The 16,612-nt window shown below is 40.5% G+C and overlaps 13 protein-coding genes across 13 annotated transcripts, besides 25 other annotated features; 12 read left to right on the forward strand and 1 right to left on the reverse strand. All coding sequences in view use genetic code 2, as the record gives it.

Annotated features, from left to right (window-relative positions):
• Positions 1 to 68, forward strand: a tRNA (tRNA-Phe).
• Positions 69 to 1,016, forward strand: an rRNA (s-rRNA).
• Positions 1,017 to 1,088, forward strand: a tRNA (tRNA-Val).
• Positions 1,089 to 2,793, forward strand: an rRNA (l-rRNA).
• Positions 2,794 to 2,868, forward strand: a tRNA (tRNA-Leu).
• ND1 (NADH dehydrogenase subunit 1) lies at positions 2,869 to 3,843 on the forward strand. The gene has a single exon. It carries the CDS (start codon positions 2,869 to 2,871, stop codon positions 3,841 to 3,843), a length of 975 nt encoding a protein of 324 aa, YP_008593756.1.
• A 5-nt stretch (positions 3,844 to 3,848) lies between these two features.
• Positions 3,849 to 3,918, forward strand: a tRNA (tRNA-Ile).
• Positions 3,917 to 3,987, reverse strand: a tRNA (tRNA-Gln).
• Positions 3,987 to 4,055, forward strand: a tRNA (tRNA-Met).
• On the forward strand, positions 4,056 to 5,101 carry ND2 (NADH dehydrogenase subunit 2). The gene has a single exon. A coding segment is annotated over exon 1 (1,046 nt).
• Positions 5,102 to 5,171, forward strand: a tRNA (tRNA-Trp).
• Position 5,172: 1 nt separating this feature from the next.
• Positions 5,173 to 5,241, reverse strand: a tRNA (tRNA-Ala).
• A 1-nt stretch (position 5,242) lies between these two features.
• Positions 5,243 to 5,315, reverse strand: a tRNA (tRNA-Asn).
• A 37-nt stretch (positions 5,316 to 5,352) lies between these two features.
• Positions 5,353 to 5,417, reverse strand: a tRNA (tRNA-Cys).
• Positions 5,418 to 5,487, reverse strand: a tRNA (tRNA-Tyr).
• A 1-nt stretch (position 5,488) lies between these two features.
• Positions 5,489 to 7,039, forward strand: COX1 (cytochrome c oxidase subunit I). Its single transcript has one exon. It carries the CDS (start codon positions 5,489 to 5,491, stop codon positions 7,037 to 7,039), a length of 1,551 nt encoding a protein of 516 aa, YP_008593758.1.
• Positions 7,040 to 7,110, reverse strand: a tRNA (tRNA-Ser).
• Positions 7,111 to 7,113: 3 nt separating this feature from the next.
• Positions 7,114 to 7,181, forward strand: a tRNA (tRNA-Asp).
• A 6-nt stretch (positions 7,182 to 7,187) lies between these two features.
• Positions 7,188 to 7,878, forward strand: COX2 (cytochrome c oxidase subunit II). Its single transcript has one exon. A coding segment is annotated over exon 1 (691 nt).
• Positions 7,879 to 7,954, forward strand: a tRNA (tRNA-Lys).
• A 1-nt stretch (position 7,955) lies between these two features.
• Positions 7,956 to 8,123, forward strand: ATP8 (ATP synthase F0 subunit 8). Its single transcript has one exon. The coding sequence runs from the start codon at positions 7,956 to 7,958 to the stop codon at positions 8,121 to 8,123; it is 168 nt and encodes a 55-aa protein (YP_008593760.1).
• Positions 8,114 to 8,796, forward strand: ATP6 (ATP synthase F0 subunit 6). The gene has a single exon. A coding segment is annotated over exon 1 (683 nt).
• On the forward strand, positions 8,797 to 9,581 carry COX3 (cytochrome c oxidase subunit III). Its single transcript has one exon. A coding segment is annotated over exon 1 (785 nt).
• Positions 9,582 to 9,652, forward strand: a tRNA (tRNA-Gly).
• ND3 (NADH dehydrogenase subunit 3) lies at positions 9,653 to 10,001 on the forward strand. The gene has a single exon. A coding segment is annotated over exon 1 (349 nt).
• Positions 10,002 to 10,070, forward strand: a tRNA (tRNA-Arg).
• Positions 10,071 to 10,367, forward strand: ND4L (NADH dehydrogenase subunit 4L). The gene has a single exon. It carries the CDS (start codon positions 10,071 to 10,073, stop codon positions 10,365 to 10,367), a length of 297 nt encoding a protein of 98 aa, YP_008593764.1.
• On the forward strand, positions 10,361 to 11,741 carry ND4 (NADH dehydrogenase subunit 4). The gene has a single exon. A coding segment is annotated over exon 1 (1,381 nt).
• Positions 11,742 to 11,810, forward strand: a tRNA (tRNA-His).
• Positions 11,811 to 11,877, forward strand: a tRNA (tRNA-Ser).
• Positions 11,878 to 11,882: 5 nt separating this feature from the next.
• Positions 11,883 to 11,955, forward strand: a tRNA (tRNA-Leu).
• ND5 (NADH dehydrogenase subunit 5) lies at positions 11,956 to 13,794 on the forward strand. Its single transcript has one exon. It carries the CDS (start codon positions 11,956 to 11,958, stop codon positions 13,792 to 13,794), a length of 1,839 nt encoding a protein of 612 aa, YP_008593766.1.
• ND6 (NADH dehydrogenase subunit 6) lies at positions 13,791 to 14,312 on the reverse strand. The gene has a single exon. It carries the CDS (start codon positions 14,310 to 14,312, stop codon positions 13,791 to 13,793), a length of 522 nt encoding a protein of 173 aa, YP_008593767.1.
• Positions 14,313 to 14,381, reverse strand: a tRNA (tRNA-Glu).
• A 5-nt stretch (positions 14,382 to 14,386) lies between these two features.
• On the forward strand, positions 14,387 to 15,527 carry CYTB (cytochrome b). Its single transcript has one exon. A coding segment is annotated over exon 1 (1,141 nt).
• Positions 15,528 to 15,600, forward strand: a tRNA (tRNA-Thr).
• Positions 15,601 to 15,671, reverse strand: a tRNA (tRNA-Pro).
• Positions 15,672 to 16,612: a D loop (control region).

Below are 16,612 nucleotides of genomic sequence, written 5' to 3' on the forward strand. Positions count from 1 at the left end.
GCTAGCGTAGCTTAATTAAAGCATAACACTGAAGATGTTAGGATGGACCCTAAAAAGTCCCGTAAGCACAAAGGCTTGGTCCTGACTTTACTGTCTGCTTTAGCCATATTTACACATGCAAGTATCCGCACCCCTGTGAGAATGCCCATATTCTCCTGTATGGAGATAAGGAGCTGGTATCAGGCACACAACTCTTGTAGCCCATAACACCTTGCTTAGCCACACCCCCAAGGGAACCCAGCAGTGATAAATATTAAGCCATAAGTGAAAGCTTGACTTAGTTAAAGCTAAGAGGGCCGGTAAAACTCGTGCCAGCCACCGCGGTTATACGAGAGGCCCGAGTTGACAGATAACGGCGTAAAGCGTGGTTAAGGGTGTCCTAAACTAAAGCCGAATATCTCCAGGACTGTTATACGTTTCCGGAGAAACGAAGATCAACTACGAAAGTGGCTTTATAAAACCTGAATCCACGAAAGCTAAGAAACAAACTGGGATTAGATACCCCACTATGCTTAGCCCTAAACATTGATTGTTTAATACATCAAACATCCGCCCGGGAATTACGAACATCAGTTTAAAACCCAAAGGACTTGGCGGTGCTTTACATCCACCTAGAGGAGCCTGTTCTAGAACCGATAACCCCCGTTTAACCTCACCCTCCCTTGTTTTTTCCGCCTATATACCACCGTCGTCAGCTTACCCTGTGAAGGCCTAATAGTAAGCAAAATTGGTAAAACCCAGAACGTCAGGTCGAGGTGTAGTGCATGAGAGGGGAAGAAATGGGCTACATTCACTAATTATAGTGAACACGAATAAAGTATTGAAATATACTTCTGAAGGAGGATTTAGCAGTAAGTGGGAAATAGAGAGTCCCTCTGAAAATGGCTCTAAAGCGCGCACACACCGCCCGTCACCCTCCCCAAGCACCCAACACCCCTTAACTAAACTATACCGACCGCTACAGGAGAGGAAAGTCGTAACATGGTAAGCGTACCGGAAGGTGCGCTTGGAATAACCAGAGCGTAGCTAAGACAGAAAAGCATCTCCCTTACACTGAGAAGTCACCCGTGCAAATCCGGTCGCCCTGAAGCCAACCAGCTAGCCCTAATACTAAATTCAACAACCAAATATTAATAAACCCTAAATCACCATAAAACTATAAATAAAACATTTTGCACCCTTAGTATAGGAGATAGAAAAGGAATATACGGAGCAATAGAAAAAGTACCGCAAGGGAAAGCTGAAAGAGAGATGAAAAAGCCCAGTAAAGCCTAATAAAGCAGAGATATACCCTCGTACCTTTTGCATCATGAATTAGCCAGTAAAACTAAGCAAAGAGCCCTTAAGTTTAGTACCCCGAAACTAGGTGAGCTACTCCAAGACAGCCTATTAAAGGGCAAACCCGTCTCTGTGGCAAAAGAGTGGGAAGAGCTTCGAGTAGCGGTGACAGACCTACCGAACCTAGTAATAGCTGGTTGCCTGAGAAGTGGATATAAGTTCAGCCCTGTAATTTTCTTTCTTCATATATTTACTTCCTTAAATGATCACAAGAAATTATAGGAGTTAGTCAAAAGGGGTACAGCCCTTTTGAACCAAGATACAACTTTATAAGGAGGGAATAGATCATAATACTAAAGGTAAAATGTTTTAGTGGGCCTAAAAGCAGCCACCTAAATAGAAAGCGTTATAGCTCAGACATAAAATTCTAAACCTTAAATCAAGATAACAATTCTCAACCCCCTAACCATAACAGGCCCTCCCATGCTAACATGGGAATGATAATGCTAATATGAGTAATAAGAGAGATACCGACCCTCTCCCTGCCCATGTGTATATCGGAACGGACAAACCACCGACCATTAACGCCCCCAAACAAAGAGGGCATTAAACATCATCTTAAAACCACTAGAAAACCGTTTAAAAATAAGCGTTAACCCCACACTGGTGAGCATACAGGGAAAGACTAAAAGAATGAGAAGGAACTCGGCAAACACATGAAGCCTCGCCTGTTTACCAAAAACATCGCCTCTTGCAAAAATCAAAGAATAAGAGGTCGCGCCTGCCCAGTGACAATTAGTTTAACGGCCGCGGTATTTTGACCGTGCTAAGGTAGCGTAATCACTTGTCTTTTAAATGAAGACCTGTATGAATGGTATGACGAGGGCTTAACTGTCTCCTCACTCTAGTCAATGAAATTGATCTTCCCGTGCAGAAGCGGGAATAAATACATAAGACGAGAAGACCCTATGGAGCTTTAGATACTAGAATAGACCATGTTAATAAACTCTAAATTAAAGAATTGAACCTAATGGAATACTATTTTTATATCTTCGGTTGGGGCGACCATGGAGAAATATAAAACCCCCACGTGGAATAAGAGAACTAACCCATAATCAACCCTCTTAAAAACATAGAGCCACACCTCCAATTAACAGAACTTCTGACCAAAAATGATCCGGCAATGCCGATCAACGGACCAAGTTACCCTAGGGATAACAGCGCAATCCCCTTTTAGAGCCCTTATCAACAAGGGGGTTTACGACCTCGATGTTGGATCAGGACATCCTAATGGTGCAACCGCTATTAAGGGTTCGTTTGTTCAACGATTAAAGTCCTACGTGATCTGAGTTCAGACCGGAGTAATCCAGGTCAGTTTCTATCTATGAAATAATCTTTTCTAGTACGAAAGGACCGAAAAGAAGAGGCCAATGCCAAAGCATGCCTCCCCCTTACCTAATGAAAACATCTAAATTAGGCAAAAGGGTATACAATTAATGCCTAAGATAAAGGCAAGTTAGAGTGGCAGAGCCCGGTTATTTGCGAAAGGCCTAAGCCCTTTTTACAGAGGTTCAAGTCCTCTCCCTAACTATGATTTCAACACTACTCACACATATTATTAACCCCCTAACCTTTATTGTCCCCGTACTTCTAGCCGTTGCATTCTTAACACTACTTGAACGCAAAGTGCTTGGCTACATACAACACCGTAAAGGCCCAAATATCGTAGGACCCTATGGACTCCTTCAACCAATCGCTGATGGCGTAAAATTATTCATTAAAGAACCAGTACGACCCTCTGCTTCCTCACCCACCCTCTTTATCCTCGCTCCTATTTTAGCCCTTACACTCGCTCTTACCCTATGAGCCCCCCTCCCTCTTCCATATCCAGTTATTGACCTTAACTTAGGTATCCTCTTCATCCTAGCTTTATCAAGCCTCGCAGTTTACTCTATTCTAGGCTCAGGTTGAGCCTCAAATTCAAAATATGCTCTAGTTGGGGCCCTACGAGCAGTTGCCCAAACTATTTCCTATGAAGTTAGCTTAGGCCTTATTCTCCTTAATATTATTATTTTTACAGGGGGGTTTACCCTCCAAACCTTTAATACCGCACAAGAGAGTGTATGACTACTATTACCCGCCTGACCATTGGCCGCAATATGGTATATTTCCACACTAGCAGAAACCAATCGGGCACCATTTGACCTTACCGAAGGTGAATCCGAACTAGTCTCTGGCTTTAATGTAGAATATGCAGGAGGACCCTTTGCCTTATTTTTCCTAGCAGAATATGCCAACATTCTCCTAATAAATACACTCTCAGCCACATTATTCCTTGGAGCCTCCCACATCCCCACCCTTCCCGAACTTACAGCAACCAACCTTATAATTAAAGCAGCCTTATTATCCGTCTTATTTCTTTGAGTTCGAGCATCCTACCCACGATTTCGATATGATCAACTAATACACCTCATCTGAAAAAATTTTCTTCCCCTAACCCTTGCTTTAGTAATTTGACACTTAGCTCTTCCCCTAGCGTTTGCAGGCTTACCCCCACAGTTTTAAAGACTGGAGTTGTGCCTGAATTATAGGACCACTTTGATAGAGTGAATTATGGAGGTTAAAGTCCTCCCAACTCCTAGAAAGAAGGGGTTCGAACCCTACCTAAAGAGATCAAAACTCTTAGTGCTTCCACTACACCACTTTCTAGTAAAGTCAGCTAATTAAGCTTTTGGGCCCATACCCCAAAAATGTAGGTTAAACCCCTTCCTTTACTAATGAATCCCCTTATCTTAACCATTTTACTCTTTGCCCTTGGCCTAGGTACCACTATTACATTTATAAGCTCACACTGATTATTTGCTTGAATAGGCTTAGAAATTAATACCCTCGCCATTATTCCATTAATAACACAACATCACCACCCACGATCAACAGAAGCCGGAACAAAATATTTCTTAGCACAAGCCACTGCAGCTGCAATATTACTTTTTGCAAGCGTAACTAATGCATGATTAACCGGACAATGAGACATCTTACAAATATCCCATCCCCTTCCAACCACAATAATTACCCTTGCACTCGCCCTAAAAATTGGACTAGCCCCCCTACACTCTTGATTACCAGAAGTCCTACAAGGACTAGACCTTACCACCGGCCTAATTCTCTCGACATGACAAAAACTAGCACCATTCGCACTATTACTTCAAATTAACCCCACAAACCCCACAGTCCTCATTATATTAGGCATCACTTCAACACTTGTTGGAGGTTGAGGAGGCCTAAACCAAACCCAACTTCGAAAAATCCTCGCTTACTCATCAATTGCACACCTTGGTTGAATAGCCCTAATCCTTCCATTCTACCCCTCCCTAACCCTACTTGCCCTATTAACCTATCTTATTATAACCCTCTCTACATTTCTAGTGTTCAAGCTAAATAAAGCAACAAATATTAATACCCTTGCCATCTCATGATCTAAAACACCCATTATCACCACACTAACACCATTACTCTTACTATCACTAGGCGGACTCCCTCCTCTAACAGGATTTATACCAAAATGGTTTATTTTACAAGAGCTCACAAAACAAAACCTCCCATTATTAGCAACATTTACTGCACTCACTGCCCTTTTAAGCCTATACTTTTATCTCCGCCTCTCATACTCCATGACCCTTACCATATTTCCAAATAACCTAATAGGTACTACTCCATGACGGTTCTTTACACAATCAACATCCCTCCCTCTAGCTCTCTCAATCTCAATAGCCATTGCCCTACTCCCCCTTGCCCCTGCTATAATAGCACTCCTTACCCCCTAAGTAATTTAGGATAATTAAGACCATGAGCCTTCAAAGCTCACAGTGGGAGTGAAAATCTCTCAATTACTGATAAGACTTGCGGGACACTAACCCACATCTTCTGCATGCAAAACAGACACTTTAATTAAGATAAAGCCTTCCTAGACAGGAGGGCCTTGATCCCTCAAACTCTTAGTTAACAGCTAAGCGCTCAAACCAGCGAGCATCTATCTACTTTCCCCCGCCTGTAAGTATTTACAAAGGCGGGGGAAAGCCCCGGCAAACGTCAGTCTGCTTCTTCAGATTTGCAATCTGCTATGATAACACCTCAGAGCTTGGTAAGAGAAGGAATTTAACCTCCGTCCATGGGACTACAAGCCACCGCTTAATACTCAGCCATCTTACCTGTGGCAATTACACGTTGATTTTTCTCGACAAACCATAAAGATATTGGCACCCTTTATTTAGTATTCGGGGCCTGAGCCGGAATAGTAGGAACCGCACTAAGCTTACTCATTCGGGCAGAACTTAGTCAACCAGGCTCATTATTAGGTGATGATCAGATTTATAATGTTATCGTCACAGCACATGCCTTTGTAATAATTTTCTTTATAGTTATACCAGTAATAATTGGAGGTTTTGGTAATTGATTAGTACCTCTTATAATTGGTGCACCAGACATAGCCTTCCCTCGAATAAATAATATAAGCTTCTGACTACTGCCTCCTTCCTTCCTCCTACTGCTAACATCTTCAGGAGTAGAAGCAGGGGCAGGAACTGGTTGAACTGTTTATCCTCCTTTAGCCGGAAACCTTGCCCATGCAGGAGCATCTGTTGACCTAACTATCTTTTCACTCCATCTGGCAGGAATTTCCTCAATTCTTGGAGCAATTAATTTTATTACAACAATCATTAATATGAAACCTGCAGCTGCTTCTATATATCAACTCCCATTATTTGTATGAGCCGTATTAATTACAGCAGTTCTTCTTCTCCTATCCCTCCCTGTTCTAGCTGCTGGGATTACAATACTACTAACAGACCGTAATCTTAATACCGCCTTCTTTGATCCTGCAGGAGGGGGAGATCCCATCCTTTATCAACACTTATTCTGATTCTTTGGACACCCTGAAGTTTATATTCTTATTTTACCTGGATTTGGAATGATTTCCCACATCGTTGCTTATTATTGTGGTAAGAAAGAACCATTTGGATATATAGGAATGGTTTGAGCTATAATAGCAATTGGACTTCTTGGATTTATTGTTTGAGCTCATCACATGTTTACAGTAGGAATAGACGTAGATACACGAGCTTACTTCACATCCGCAACAATAATTATTGCTATTCCTACTGGTGTAAAAGTATTCAGCTGACTTGCTACAATCCACGGCGGGGATATCAAATGAGAAACCCCCTTCCTATGGGCTCTTGGGTTTATTTTCCTTTTCACAGTAGGAGGATTAACCGGTATTGTCTTAGCAAATTCATCTTTAGATATTGTTCTTCATGACACATACTATGTAGTCGCCCACTTCCATTATGTCTTATCTATGGGTGCAGTCTTTGCAATCGCCGGTGGTTTTGTCCACTGATTCCCATTATTTACAGGCTATACCCTACATGAAACATGAACCAAAGTCCACTTCGGTGTTATGTTTGTAGGTGTAAACTTAACTTTTTTCCCTCAACACTTCCTTGGCTTAGCCGGAATGCCCCGACGATACTCTGACTACCCTGACGCATATGCTCTTTGAAATACAGTTTCTTCTATCGGCTCGTTAGTATCTCTTGTTGCAGTAGTATTGCTTCTGTTTATTATCTGAGAAGCATTTGTTGCAAAACGAGAAGTATTATCAGTTGAAATAACCCACCTCAATGTTGAGTGATTACATGGCTGCCCTCCTCCTTATCACACATTTGAAGAACCAGCTTTTGTCCAAATCCGATCTAATTAACGAGAAAGGGAGGAATTGAACCCCCATAAACTGGTTTCAAGCCAGCCACATCACCACTCTGTCACTTTCTTTATAAGATGTTAGTAAAAAATTACATTGCCTTGTCAAGGCAAAATTGTGGGTTAAACCCCCGCACATCTTGAAAATTATGGCCCATCCCGCCCAACTAGGCTTTCAAGACGCAGCTTCCCCACTAATGGAAGAACTCCTCCGATTCCATGACCACGCCCTGATAGTTATTTTTTTAATTAGTGCTTTCGTATTTTATGTTATCATTGCTATAATTACCGCAAAAACAACAGACATGCTTGTCTTAGATTCTCAAGTTGTTGAAATTATTTGAACTGTCCTTCCAGCAGTCATCCTTATCCTAATTGCCCTGCCCTCCCTCCGAATCCTATATCTTATAGATGAAATTAATGACCCTCATTTAACTATTAAAGCAATAGGCCATCAATGATATTGAAGTTATGAATATACTGATTATGAAGACCTAGGATTTGACTCTTATATAATTCCCACGCAAGATTTAACTCCCGGACAGTTTCGCCTACTAGAAGCAGACCACCGAATAGTTATCCCTATAGACTCCCCCGTTCGAGTGCTAATTTCTGCTGAAGACGTCTTACACTCATGAGCAGTCCCTTCTCTTGGTGTAAAAGTTGATGCTGTCCCTGGCCGCCTGAATCAAGCCACATTTATTGTTAATCGACCAGGCGTATTTTATGGACAATGTTCAGAAATCTGCGGAGCAAATCACAGTTTTATACCTATTGTAGTAGAAGCAGTTCCACTAGAACACTTTGAAAACTGAACATCTCTACTAATCGAGGACGCCTCGCTAAGAAGCTAAAACTGGTCTTCAGCGTTAGCCTTTTAAGCTAAAGATTGGTGCTTACCAACCACCCTCAGCGACATGCCTCAATTAAACCCCGCCCCTTGATTTGCAATTCTAATCTTTACTTGATTAGTATTTCTCACTATTATTCCACCAAAAGTTTTAGCACATCAATTCCCAAATGATCCTACCCTTCAAAGCACTCAAAAACCCACAACAGACCCTTGAATTTGACCATGACACTAAGCTTTTTTGACCAGTTTATAAGCCCTACAATATTAGGAATTCCACTAATAGCATTAGCCCTTTTATTACCATGAATTCTTTTTCCCACCCCGTCTACTCGTTGGCTTAACAACCGCCTACTCACACTTCAAAATTCAACCATTGGACAATATACTCAACAATTACTTCTCCCAATTAATCAAGGAGGACATAAATGAGCAACCCTATTAACCTCACTAATAATTTTTTTAATTACTATTAATATACTAGGCCTTCTCCCCTATACTTTTACACCAACTACCCAACTATCTATGAATATGGGATTAGCAGTCCCCCTTTGATTAGCTACAGTAATTATTGGCATGCGCAATCAGCCTACGCATTCCCTAGGACATTTATTACCAGAAGGAACCCCTCCTCTACTGATTCCTGTCCTAATTATTATCGAAACAATTAGCCTATTTATTCGACCATTAGCCCTAGGAGTTCGACTAACAGCTAACTTAACAGCCGGCCATCTGCTTATACAACTCATTGCAACTGCTGCTTTCGTCCTTCTCCCACTTATGCCTACAGTTGCAATCCTTACCTCTATTCTACTGGTTTTATTAACCTTGCTTGAAATTGCAGTCGCAATAATTCAAGCTTACGTATTTGTACTTCTCTTAAGCCTCTACTTACAAGAAAACGTCTAATGGCCCATCAAGCACACCCTTATCATATAGTTGACCCAAGCCCATGACCCCTGACAGGAGCAGTTGCTGCCCTACTTATGACATCAGGATTAGCCATTTGGTTTCACTTCCACTCCACCATTTTAATAACTCTAGGTACAGTCTTACTCGTACTAACAATTTGTCAATGATGACGAGATGTCGTCCGAGAGGGAACATTTCAAGGACACCATACACCCCCGGTCCAAAAAGGATTACGCTATGGTATAATCCTATTTATTACCTCGGAAGTTTTATTTTTTGCTGGATTTTTCTGAGCCTTCTACCACTCAAGCCTTGCTCCCACCCCCGAACTAGGTGGTTTCTGACCCCCCGCCGGCATTACTCCTTTAGACCCCTTCGAAGTTCCTTTACTAAATACTGCTGTACTACTAGCATCAGGAGTTACGGTCACATGAGCCCATCACAGTATTATAGAAGGTGATCGAAAACAAGCTATTCACTCACTGACATTAACAATCTTACTAGGAGGTTACTTTACCTTCCTTCAAGCCCTAGAGTATTACGAAGCCCCTTTTACAATTGCAGACGGGGTTTACGGAGCCACATTCTTTGTAGCCACGGGCTTCCACGGATTACATGTAATTATTGGATCAACATTCTTAGCCGTCTGTCTTCATCGACAAATCCGACACCACTTCACATCTACCCATCACTTCGGCTTCGAAGCCGCTGCATGATACTGACATTTTGTAGACGTCGTCTGATTATTCCTCTACATCTCTATCTACTGATGAGGATCATAATCTTTCTAGTACTAAACTAGTATAAGTGACTTCCAATCACCTGGTCTTGGTTAAAGTCCAAGGAAAGATAATGAACATCGTAATAATAATTCTTCTCATCGCAATTGCACTCTCAACAGTACTCGCAATTGTATCCTTCTGATTACCTCAGATAAATCCAGACTCTGAAAAATTATCTCCATTCGAGTGCGGCTTTGATCCTCTAGGATCCGCCCGACTTCCATTCTCACTACAATTTTTTCTAGTCGCTATTCTGTTCCTTTTATTTGACTTAGAAATTGCCCTCCTCCTACCCCTCCCATGAGGAGATCAACTAGACAATCCCCTCTTAACATTTACCTGAGCCTCCTTAGTTCTCCTTTTACTTACCCTTGGATTAGTATATGAATGAATTCAAGGAGGATTAGAGTGAGCAGAATAGGCAATTAGTTTAAATAAAACACTTGATTTCGGCTCAAATACTTGTGGTTAAACCCCACAACTGCCTTATGACTCCAACTCACTTTGCCTTTTCATCAGCTTTTATATTAGGCCTTATAGGACTAGCATTTCACCGTCAACACCTCTTATCAGCCCTACTCTGCTTAGAAGGAATAATATTATCTTTATTTATTGCCCTCTCCTTATGAACATTACAACTAGACTCTACCAGTTTCTCAGCATCTCCTATACTTCTACTAGCATTCTCAGCCTGTGAAGCTAGCGCTGGATTAGCCTTACTAGTTGCAACCACTCGTACTCACGGCTCAGACCAATTACAAAACCTTAACCTACTACAATGCTAAAAATTCTCCTTCCAACTTTAATGCTTGTCCCAACAATCTGAGTTACACCAGCCAAATGACTCTGACCAACAACCCTGGCACACAGTTTCCTTATTGCTCTTACTAGCTTCTCCTGATTAAAAAATTTTTCTGAAACAGGGTGAATATCCTTAAACAAATATATAGCAACAGATGCCTTATCAACCCCCCTTCTTGTCCTCACCTGCTGACTACTTCCTCTTATAATTTTAGCAAGTCAAAACCACACCTCAGCAGAACCTATCAACCGACAACGAATATATATTACTCTTTTAACATCCCTTCAATTTTTTCTTATTTTAGCTTTCAGTGCAACAGAAATTATTATATTTTATGTTATATTTGAAGCAACCCTAATCCCAACACTAATTATTATTACACGCTGAGGTAACCAAACAGAACGACTTAATGCCGGCACTTATTTTTTATTTTATACACTAGCAGGCTCCCTTCCTCTACTTGTTGCACTTTTATTACTCCAAAATAACACAGGCACTTTATCATTACTTACGATTCAATTTTCAGACCCTATCCTCCTGTCTACCTATGCTGACAAAATCTGATGAGCTGGATGTCTTATTGCATTCCTAGTAAAAATACCACTTTATGGTGTTCACCTTTGATTACCAAAAGCTCATGTTGAAGCTCCAATCGCTGGCTCCATAATCCTAGCTGCTGTACTCCTTAAATTAGGGGGTTACGGTATACTTCGAATAATAACCGTCCTAGAACCTCTTACTAAAGAATTAAGCTACCCTTTTATTATTCTTGCATTATGAGGGATTATTATAACAGGCTCAATCTGCTTACGCCAAACAGACCTTAAGTCTCTTATCGCCTACTCCTCTGTTAGCCACATAGGCCTAGTAGCAGGAGGAATTTTAATTCAAACACCATGAGGTTTTACAGGAGCTCTAATCCTTATAATTGCTCACGGACTAACTTCCTCAGCCCTTTTCTGTTTAGCCAACACAAATTATGAACGTACCCATAGCCGAACAATAATTCTTGCTCGAGGAATACAAATAGTCCTGCCCTTAATAACAACCTGATGATTTATTGCAAGCCTCGCCAACCTAGCCCTACCCCCTTTACCAAATCTAATAGGTGAATTGATAATTATTACATCTTTATTCAACTGATCCTGATGAACCATTGCCCTAACAGGAACAGGAACCTTAATTACAGCAGGCTACTCCCTTTACATATTCTTAATAACTCAACGAGGCCCTATTCCCCTACACATTACTGCTATTGAACCCTCACACTCCCGAGAACACTTACTAATTTTTCTACACCTTCTCCCCCTGCTTCTCTTAATCCTCAAACCAGAATTAATTTGAGGATGAACCTTCTGTAGATATAGTTTAATTAAAACGTTAGATTGTGATTCTAATAATAGAGGTTAAAACCCCCTTATCCACCGAGAGAGGCATGCAGCAACGAAAACTGCTAATTTTCGCTACCTTGGTTGGACCCCAGGGCTCACTCGTACAAGCTCCTAAAGGATAATAGCTAATCCGTTGGTCTTAGGAACCAAAAACTCTTGGTGCAAATCCAAGTAGCAGCTATGCACCCTACATCATTAATAATAACCTCAAGCCTTATCATTATCTTTTTTATTTTAGCCTACCCTATTCTCACCACCCTAAACCCAAATGAACAACACCCACAATGAGCCCTTTCTCACGTCAAATCTGCTGTAAAAACTGCCTTTATCGTCAGCCTACTTCCACTATGCCTATACTTAACCCAAGGGACCGAAACCATTATTACTACATGAAATTGAATAAATACTCAATCCTTTGACGTAAATATTAGCCTTAATTTCGACTGCTACTCTATTATTTTTACCCCCATTGCCCTATATGTAACTTGATCTATTCTCGAATTCGCATCTTGATATATACACGCTGACCCATACATAAACCGATTTTTTAAATATCTACTCATTTTTTTAATCGCTATAATTATTCTTGTTACAGCCAACAACATGTTTCAACTATTTATTGGCTGAGAAGGGGTTGGAATTATATCCTTCCTTCTTATTGGTTGATGATATGGCCGAGCAGACGCCAACACCGCAGCCCTACAAGCAGTTTTATATAATCGAGTAGGTGATATCGGCCTAATCTTTACCATAGCATGAATAGCAACCAACCTCAATTCATGAGAACTTCAACAAGTATTTATTAGTGCTAAAAGCTTTGATCTCACTTATCCACTTATTGGGCTCATCATTGCCGCCACAGGTAAATCTGCCCAATTTGGTCTTCACCCCTGACTACCCTCTGCGATAGAAGGTCCCACACCGGTATCTGCCCTATTACATTCCAGCACAATAGTTGTTGCAGGTATTTTCCTTCTTATCCGAACAAGCCCCCTCATACAAAATAATCAACTTGCCCTCACCACCTGCTTATGTTTGGGTGCATTAACAACCTTATTTACTGCCACCTGCGCCCTTACCCAAAATGATATCAAAAAAATTGTTGCATTTTCAACCTCAAGCCAACTAGGCCTTATGATAGTCACAATTGGACTAGGCCAACCCCAACTAGCCTTCCTCCATATTTGTACACATGCCTTCTTTAAAGCCATGTTATTTTTATGTTCCGGCTCTATTATTCACAGCCTCAATGACGAACAAGACATCCGAAAAATAGGCGGTATACATAACCTGACCCCCTTCACCTCTTCCTGTCTTACAATTGGCAGCTTAGCCCTCACTGGCACCCCTTTCCTCGCCGGATTCTTCTCTAAAGATGCTATTATTGAAGCACTAAACACATCCCACTTAAACGCCTGAGCCCTTATCCTTACCCTTCTTGCAACCTCCTTTACAGCTATTTACAGCCTCCGAGTAATTTTCTTTGTATCAATGGGTACCCCTCGCTTTAATTCCTTGTCTCCTATTAATGAAAATAACCCTACTGTTATTAACCCTATCAAACGACTTGCTTGAGGAAGCATCATTGCAGGCCTTCTAATTACCTCCAACTTCATTCCTACTAAAACACCAATTATGTCAATACCACCATTACTTAAACTTGCAGCCCTTCTAGTGACTATTATTGGCCTTCTAACAGCACTAGAATTAGCATCCCTAACAAATAAACAGTTTAAACCACTCCCACATCTTTCCGCTCACCACTTCTCTAATATATTAGGATTTTTCCCAACAATCATTCACCGCCTTCCCCCTAAAATGAACTTAACCTTGGGACAAATAATTGCAAGTCAAATAGTTGATCAAACCTGATTAGAAAAAACAGGTCCAAAAGCAATTACCTCACTAAACCTCCCTTTAATCTCTACCGCAAGTAATATCCAACGAGGTATAGTCAAAACATATCTATCTTTGTTTCTACTTACCCTATTACTCATCATCCCCATTATCTCTTTTTAAACCGCACGAAGCGCCCCCCGATTTAAACCACGAGTTAATTCAAGCACAACAAAAAGTGTTAATAACAGCACTCACGCACTAATAATTAATATTAAACCACCTGAAGAATATATTATAGCAACCCCCGCTATATCTCCACGAAGAATGGAAAACTCCATTAATTCATCAACAGATATTCATGAACTTTCATACCATCCCCCTCAAAAAATCCCACCCACCAACAATACTCCTAATACATAAATTATTACACTCATAATTACTGGCCGACTCCCTCACGTTTCAGGATATGGCTCAGCAGCTAAAGCTGCTGAATATGCAAAAACCACCAACATACCACCTAAGTAGATTAAAAATAAAATTAATGATAAAAAAGGACCTCCATGACTTACCAATACACCACAACCCATCCCAGCCACTAAAACTAAACCCAAAGCAGCAAAATAAGGAGAAGGATTTGAAGCAACCGCAACCAACCCTAAAATTAATAAAAACAAGAGCAAATACATAATAAAAGTCATAGTTTCTCCCCGGACTTTAACCAGGACTAATGGCTTGAAAAACCACCGTTGTTCTTCAACTAGAAAAACACTTAATGACAAGTCTACGAAAAACACATCCCGCCCTTAAAATCGTTAATGATATGGTCATTGACCTCCCGACCCCTTCAAATATTTCAGCATGATGAAACTTCGGTTCCCTATTAGGATTATGTCTAATTGTACAAATTGTTACAGGACTATTTCTAGCTATACACTACACAGCAGACATCTCCGCCGCTTTCTCATCAGTAGCCCACATCTGCCGAGATGTTAATTACGGATGACTTATCCGAAATATACATGCCAACGGAGCATCCATATTCTTTGTTTGTATTTACATACATATTGGCCGAGGCCTTTACTACGGCTCCTATCTAAATAAAGAAACATGAAATACAGGAGTAGTATTACTTCTCCTCCTAATAGCCACAGCATTTGTTGGATACGTCTTACCATGAGGACAGATGTCCTTTTGAGGTGCAACCGTTATTACCAACCTACTTTCAGCAGTCCCCTATGTAGGAGATTCATTAGTTCAATGAATCTGAGGGGGATTCTCAGTAGATAACGCAACGCTAAGCCGATTCTTCGCATTCCACTTTATCCTCCCCTTTATTATCGCCGCCGTAGCGGTCATCCACCTTATCTTTTTACACGAAACCGGATCAAATAATCCAATGGGCCTAAGCTCAAACGTTGACAAAATTTCATTCCACCCTTACTTCTCATATAAAGACCTACTTGGTTTTGCTGCCCTAATTCTTCTGCTTACTACCCTATCATTATTTTCCCCTAATCTACTAGGAGACCCTGATAACTTTACTCCAGCAAACCCATTAGTAACACCACCCCATATTAAACCTGAATGATACTTTTTGTTTGCCTACGCCATTCTACGATCAATTCCAAACAAATTAGGAGGAGTTCTAGCTCTTCTTGCATCCATCCTAGTCCTCCTTCTAGTCCCAATCTTACATCCATCAAAACACCGAAGCCTTACATTCCGCCCTTTATCACAAGTGTGCTTTTGAACCCTAATTGCAAACGTACTTATCCTCACTTGAATCGGAGGAATACCAGTTGAACACCCATACATTATTGTAGGCCAAATTGCATCCGTCCTATACTTCTCTATCTTCTTAATTTTCTTCCCATTAGCTGGCTGATTAGAAAACAAATTCCTCGGCCTAAATTGCACTAGTAGCTCAGCGCCAAGAGCACCGGTCTTGTAAACCGGACGTCGGAGGTTAAAATCCTCCCTACTGCTTCAAAGAAAGGAGATTTTAACTCCTACTTTCGGCTCCCAGGGCCAACATTCTTCTGTTAAATTATTCTTTGAAATGTACATATATGAATATTTTACTAATATTTATTTACAATATAAATATCCATGATTATTCAATAAACTATGTATTATCAACATTCATTTATATTACCCATTAGATTATATATAAAATATCCAAGTTTAATATACATATACCATTAAGTAGTAGCATCACCATGATAATTAATTAAAACAGAAGATTCTCACATTGCCTCAGCACAGTAGTCCATAAAACAAATTTATACCAGGACTCAATTATCCTGAGTATTAACTTATTTAAGTGTAGTAAGAGACCACCATCAGTTGATTACTCAATGTTAACTCTTATTGATGGTCAAGGACAGAAATTGTGGGGGTCACACTTTGTGAACTATTCCTGGCATATGTTCCTACTTCAGGAACATTACTATTACATATTCCTTCCACGTTCATCGACGCTTGCATAAGTTAATGGTGTTAAACATACTCCTCGTTACCCACCAAGCCGAGCGTTCACTCCAGCGGGTCAGGGGTTCTCTTTTTTGTCTTCCTTTCACTTGGCATTTCACAGTGCACACGGTTTAGTAAAATTAAGGTAGTTCATTTTTCTTGCTAGGGTAAACAAGTATAATGATTTAAAGACATACACTTGCTTAGCCACATTATATGAAGTCTAGTGCATAAGTATTTTACTTTTTACAAGAAAACCTTGGAATTTACCCCCTGCGAGGTTTTATATTCGCGTAAACCCCCCTACCCCCTAAACTCCCAAAGAAATCATATTCTCGCAAACCCCCCGGAAACGAGACCATTTCTGTTTATTAATCATCTATTTCAATATTAAATATATTAATTTTAATTTATGAGCCATCTCAGGACTAGGACAAAACTCAAAGCACACTTTATTGTAATAACAATTATTTAAAATATACATAAACCCAAAATATGCTTATTTCAATATTATAATATTATAAGC

The sequence above is a fragment of the mitochondrial genome of Echeneis naucrates (assembly GCF_900963305.1).
Source record: "Echeneis naucrates mitochondrion, complete genome".
Classification (NCBI taxonomy): Eukaryota; Metazoa; Chordata; class Actinopteri; order Carangiformes; family Echeneidae; genus Echeneis; species Echeneis naucrates.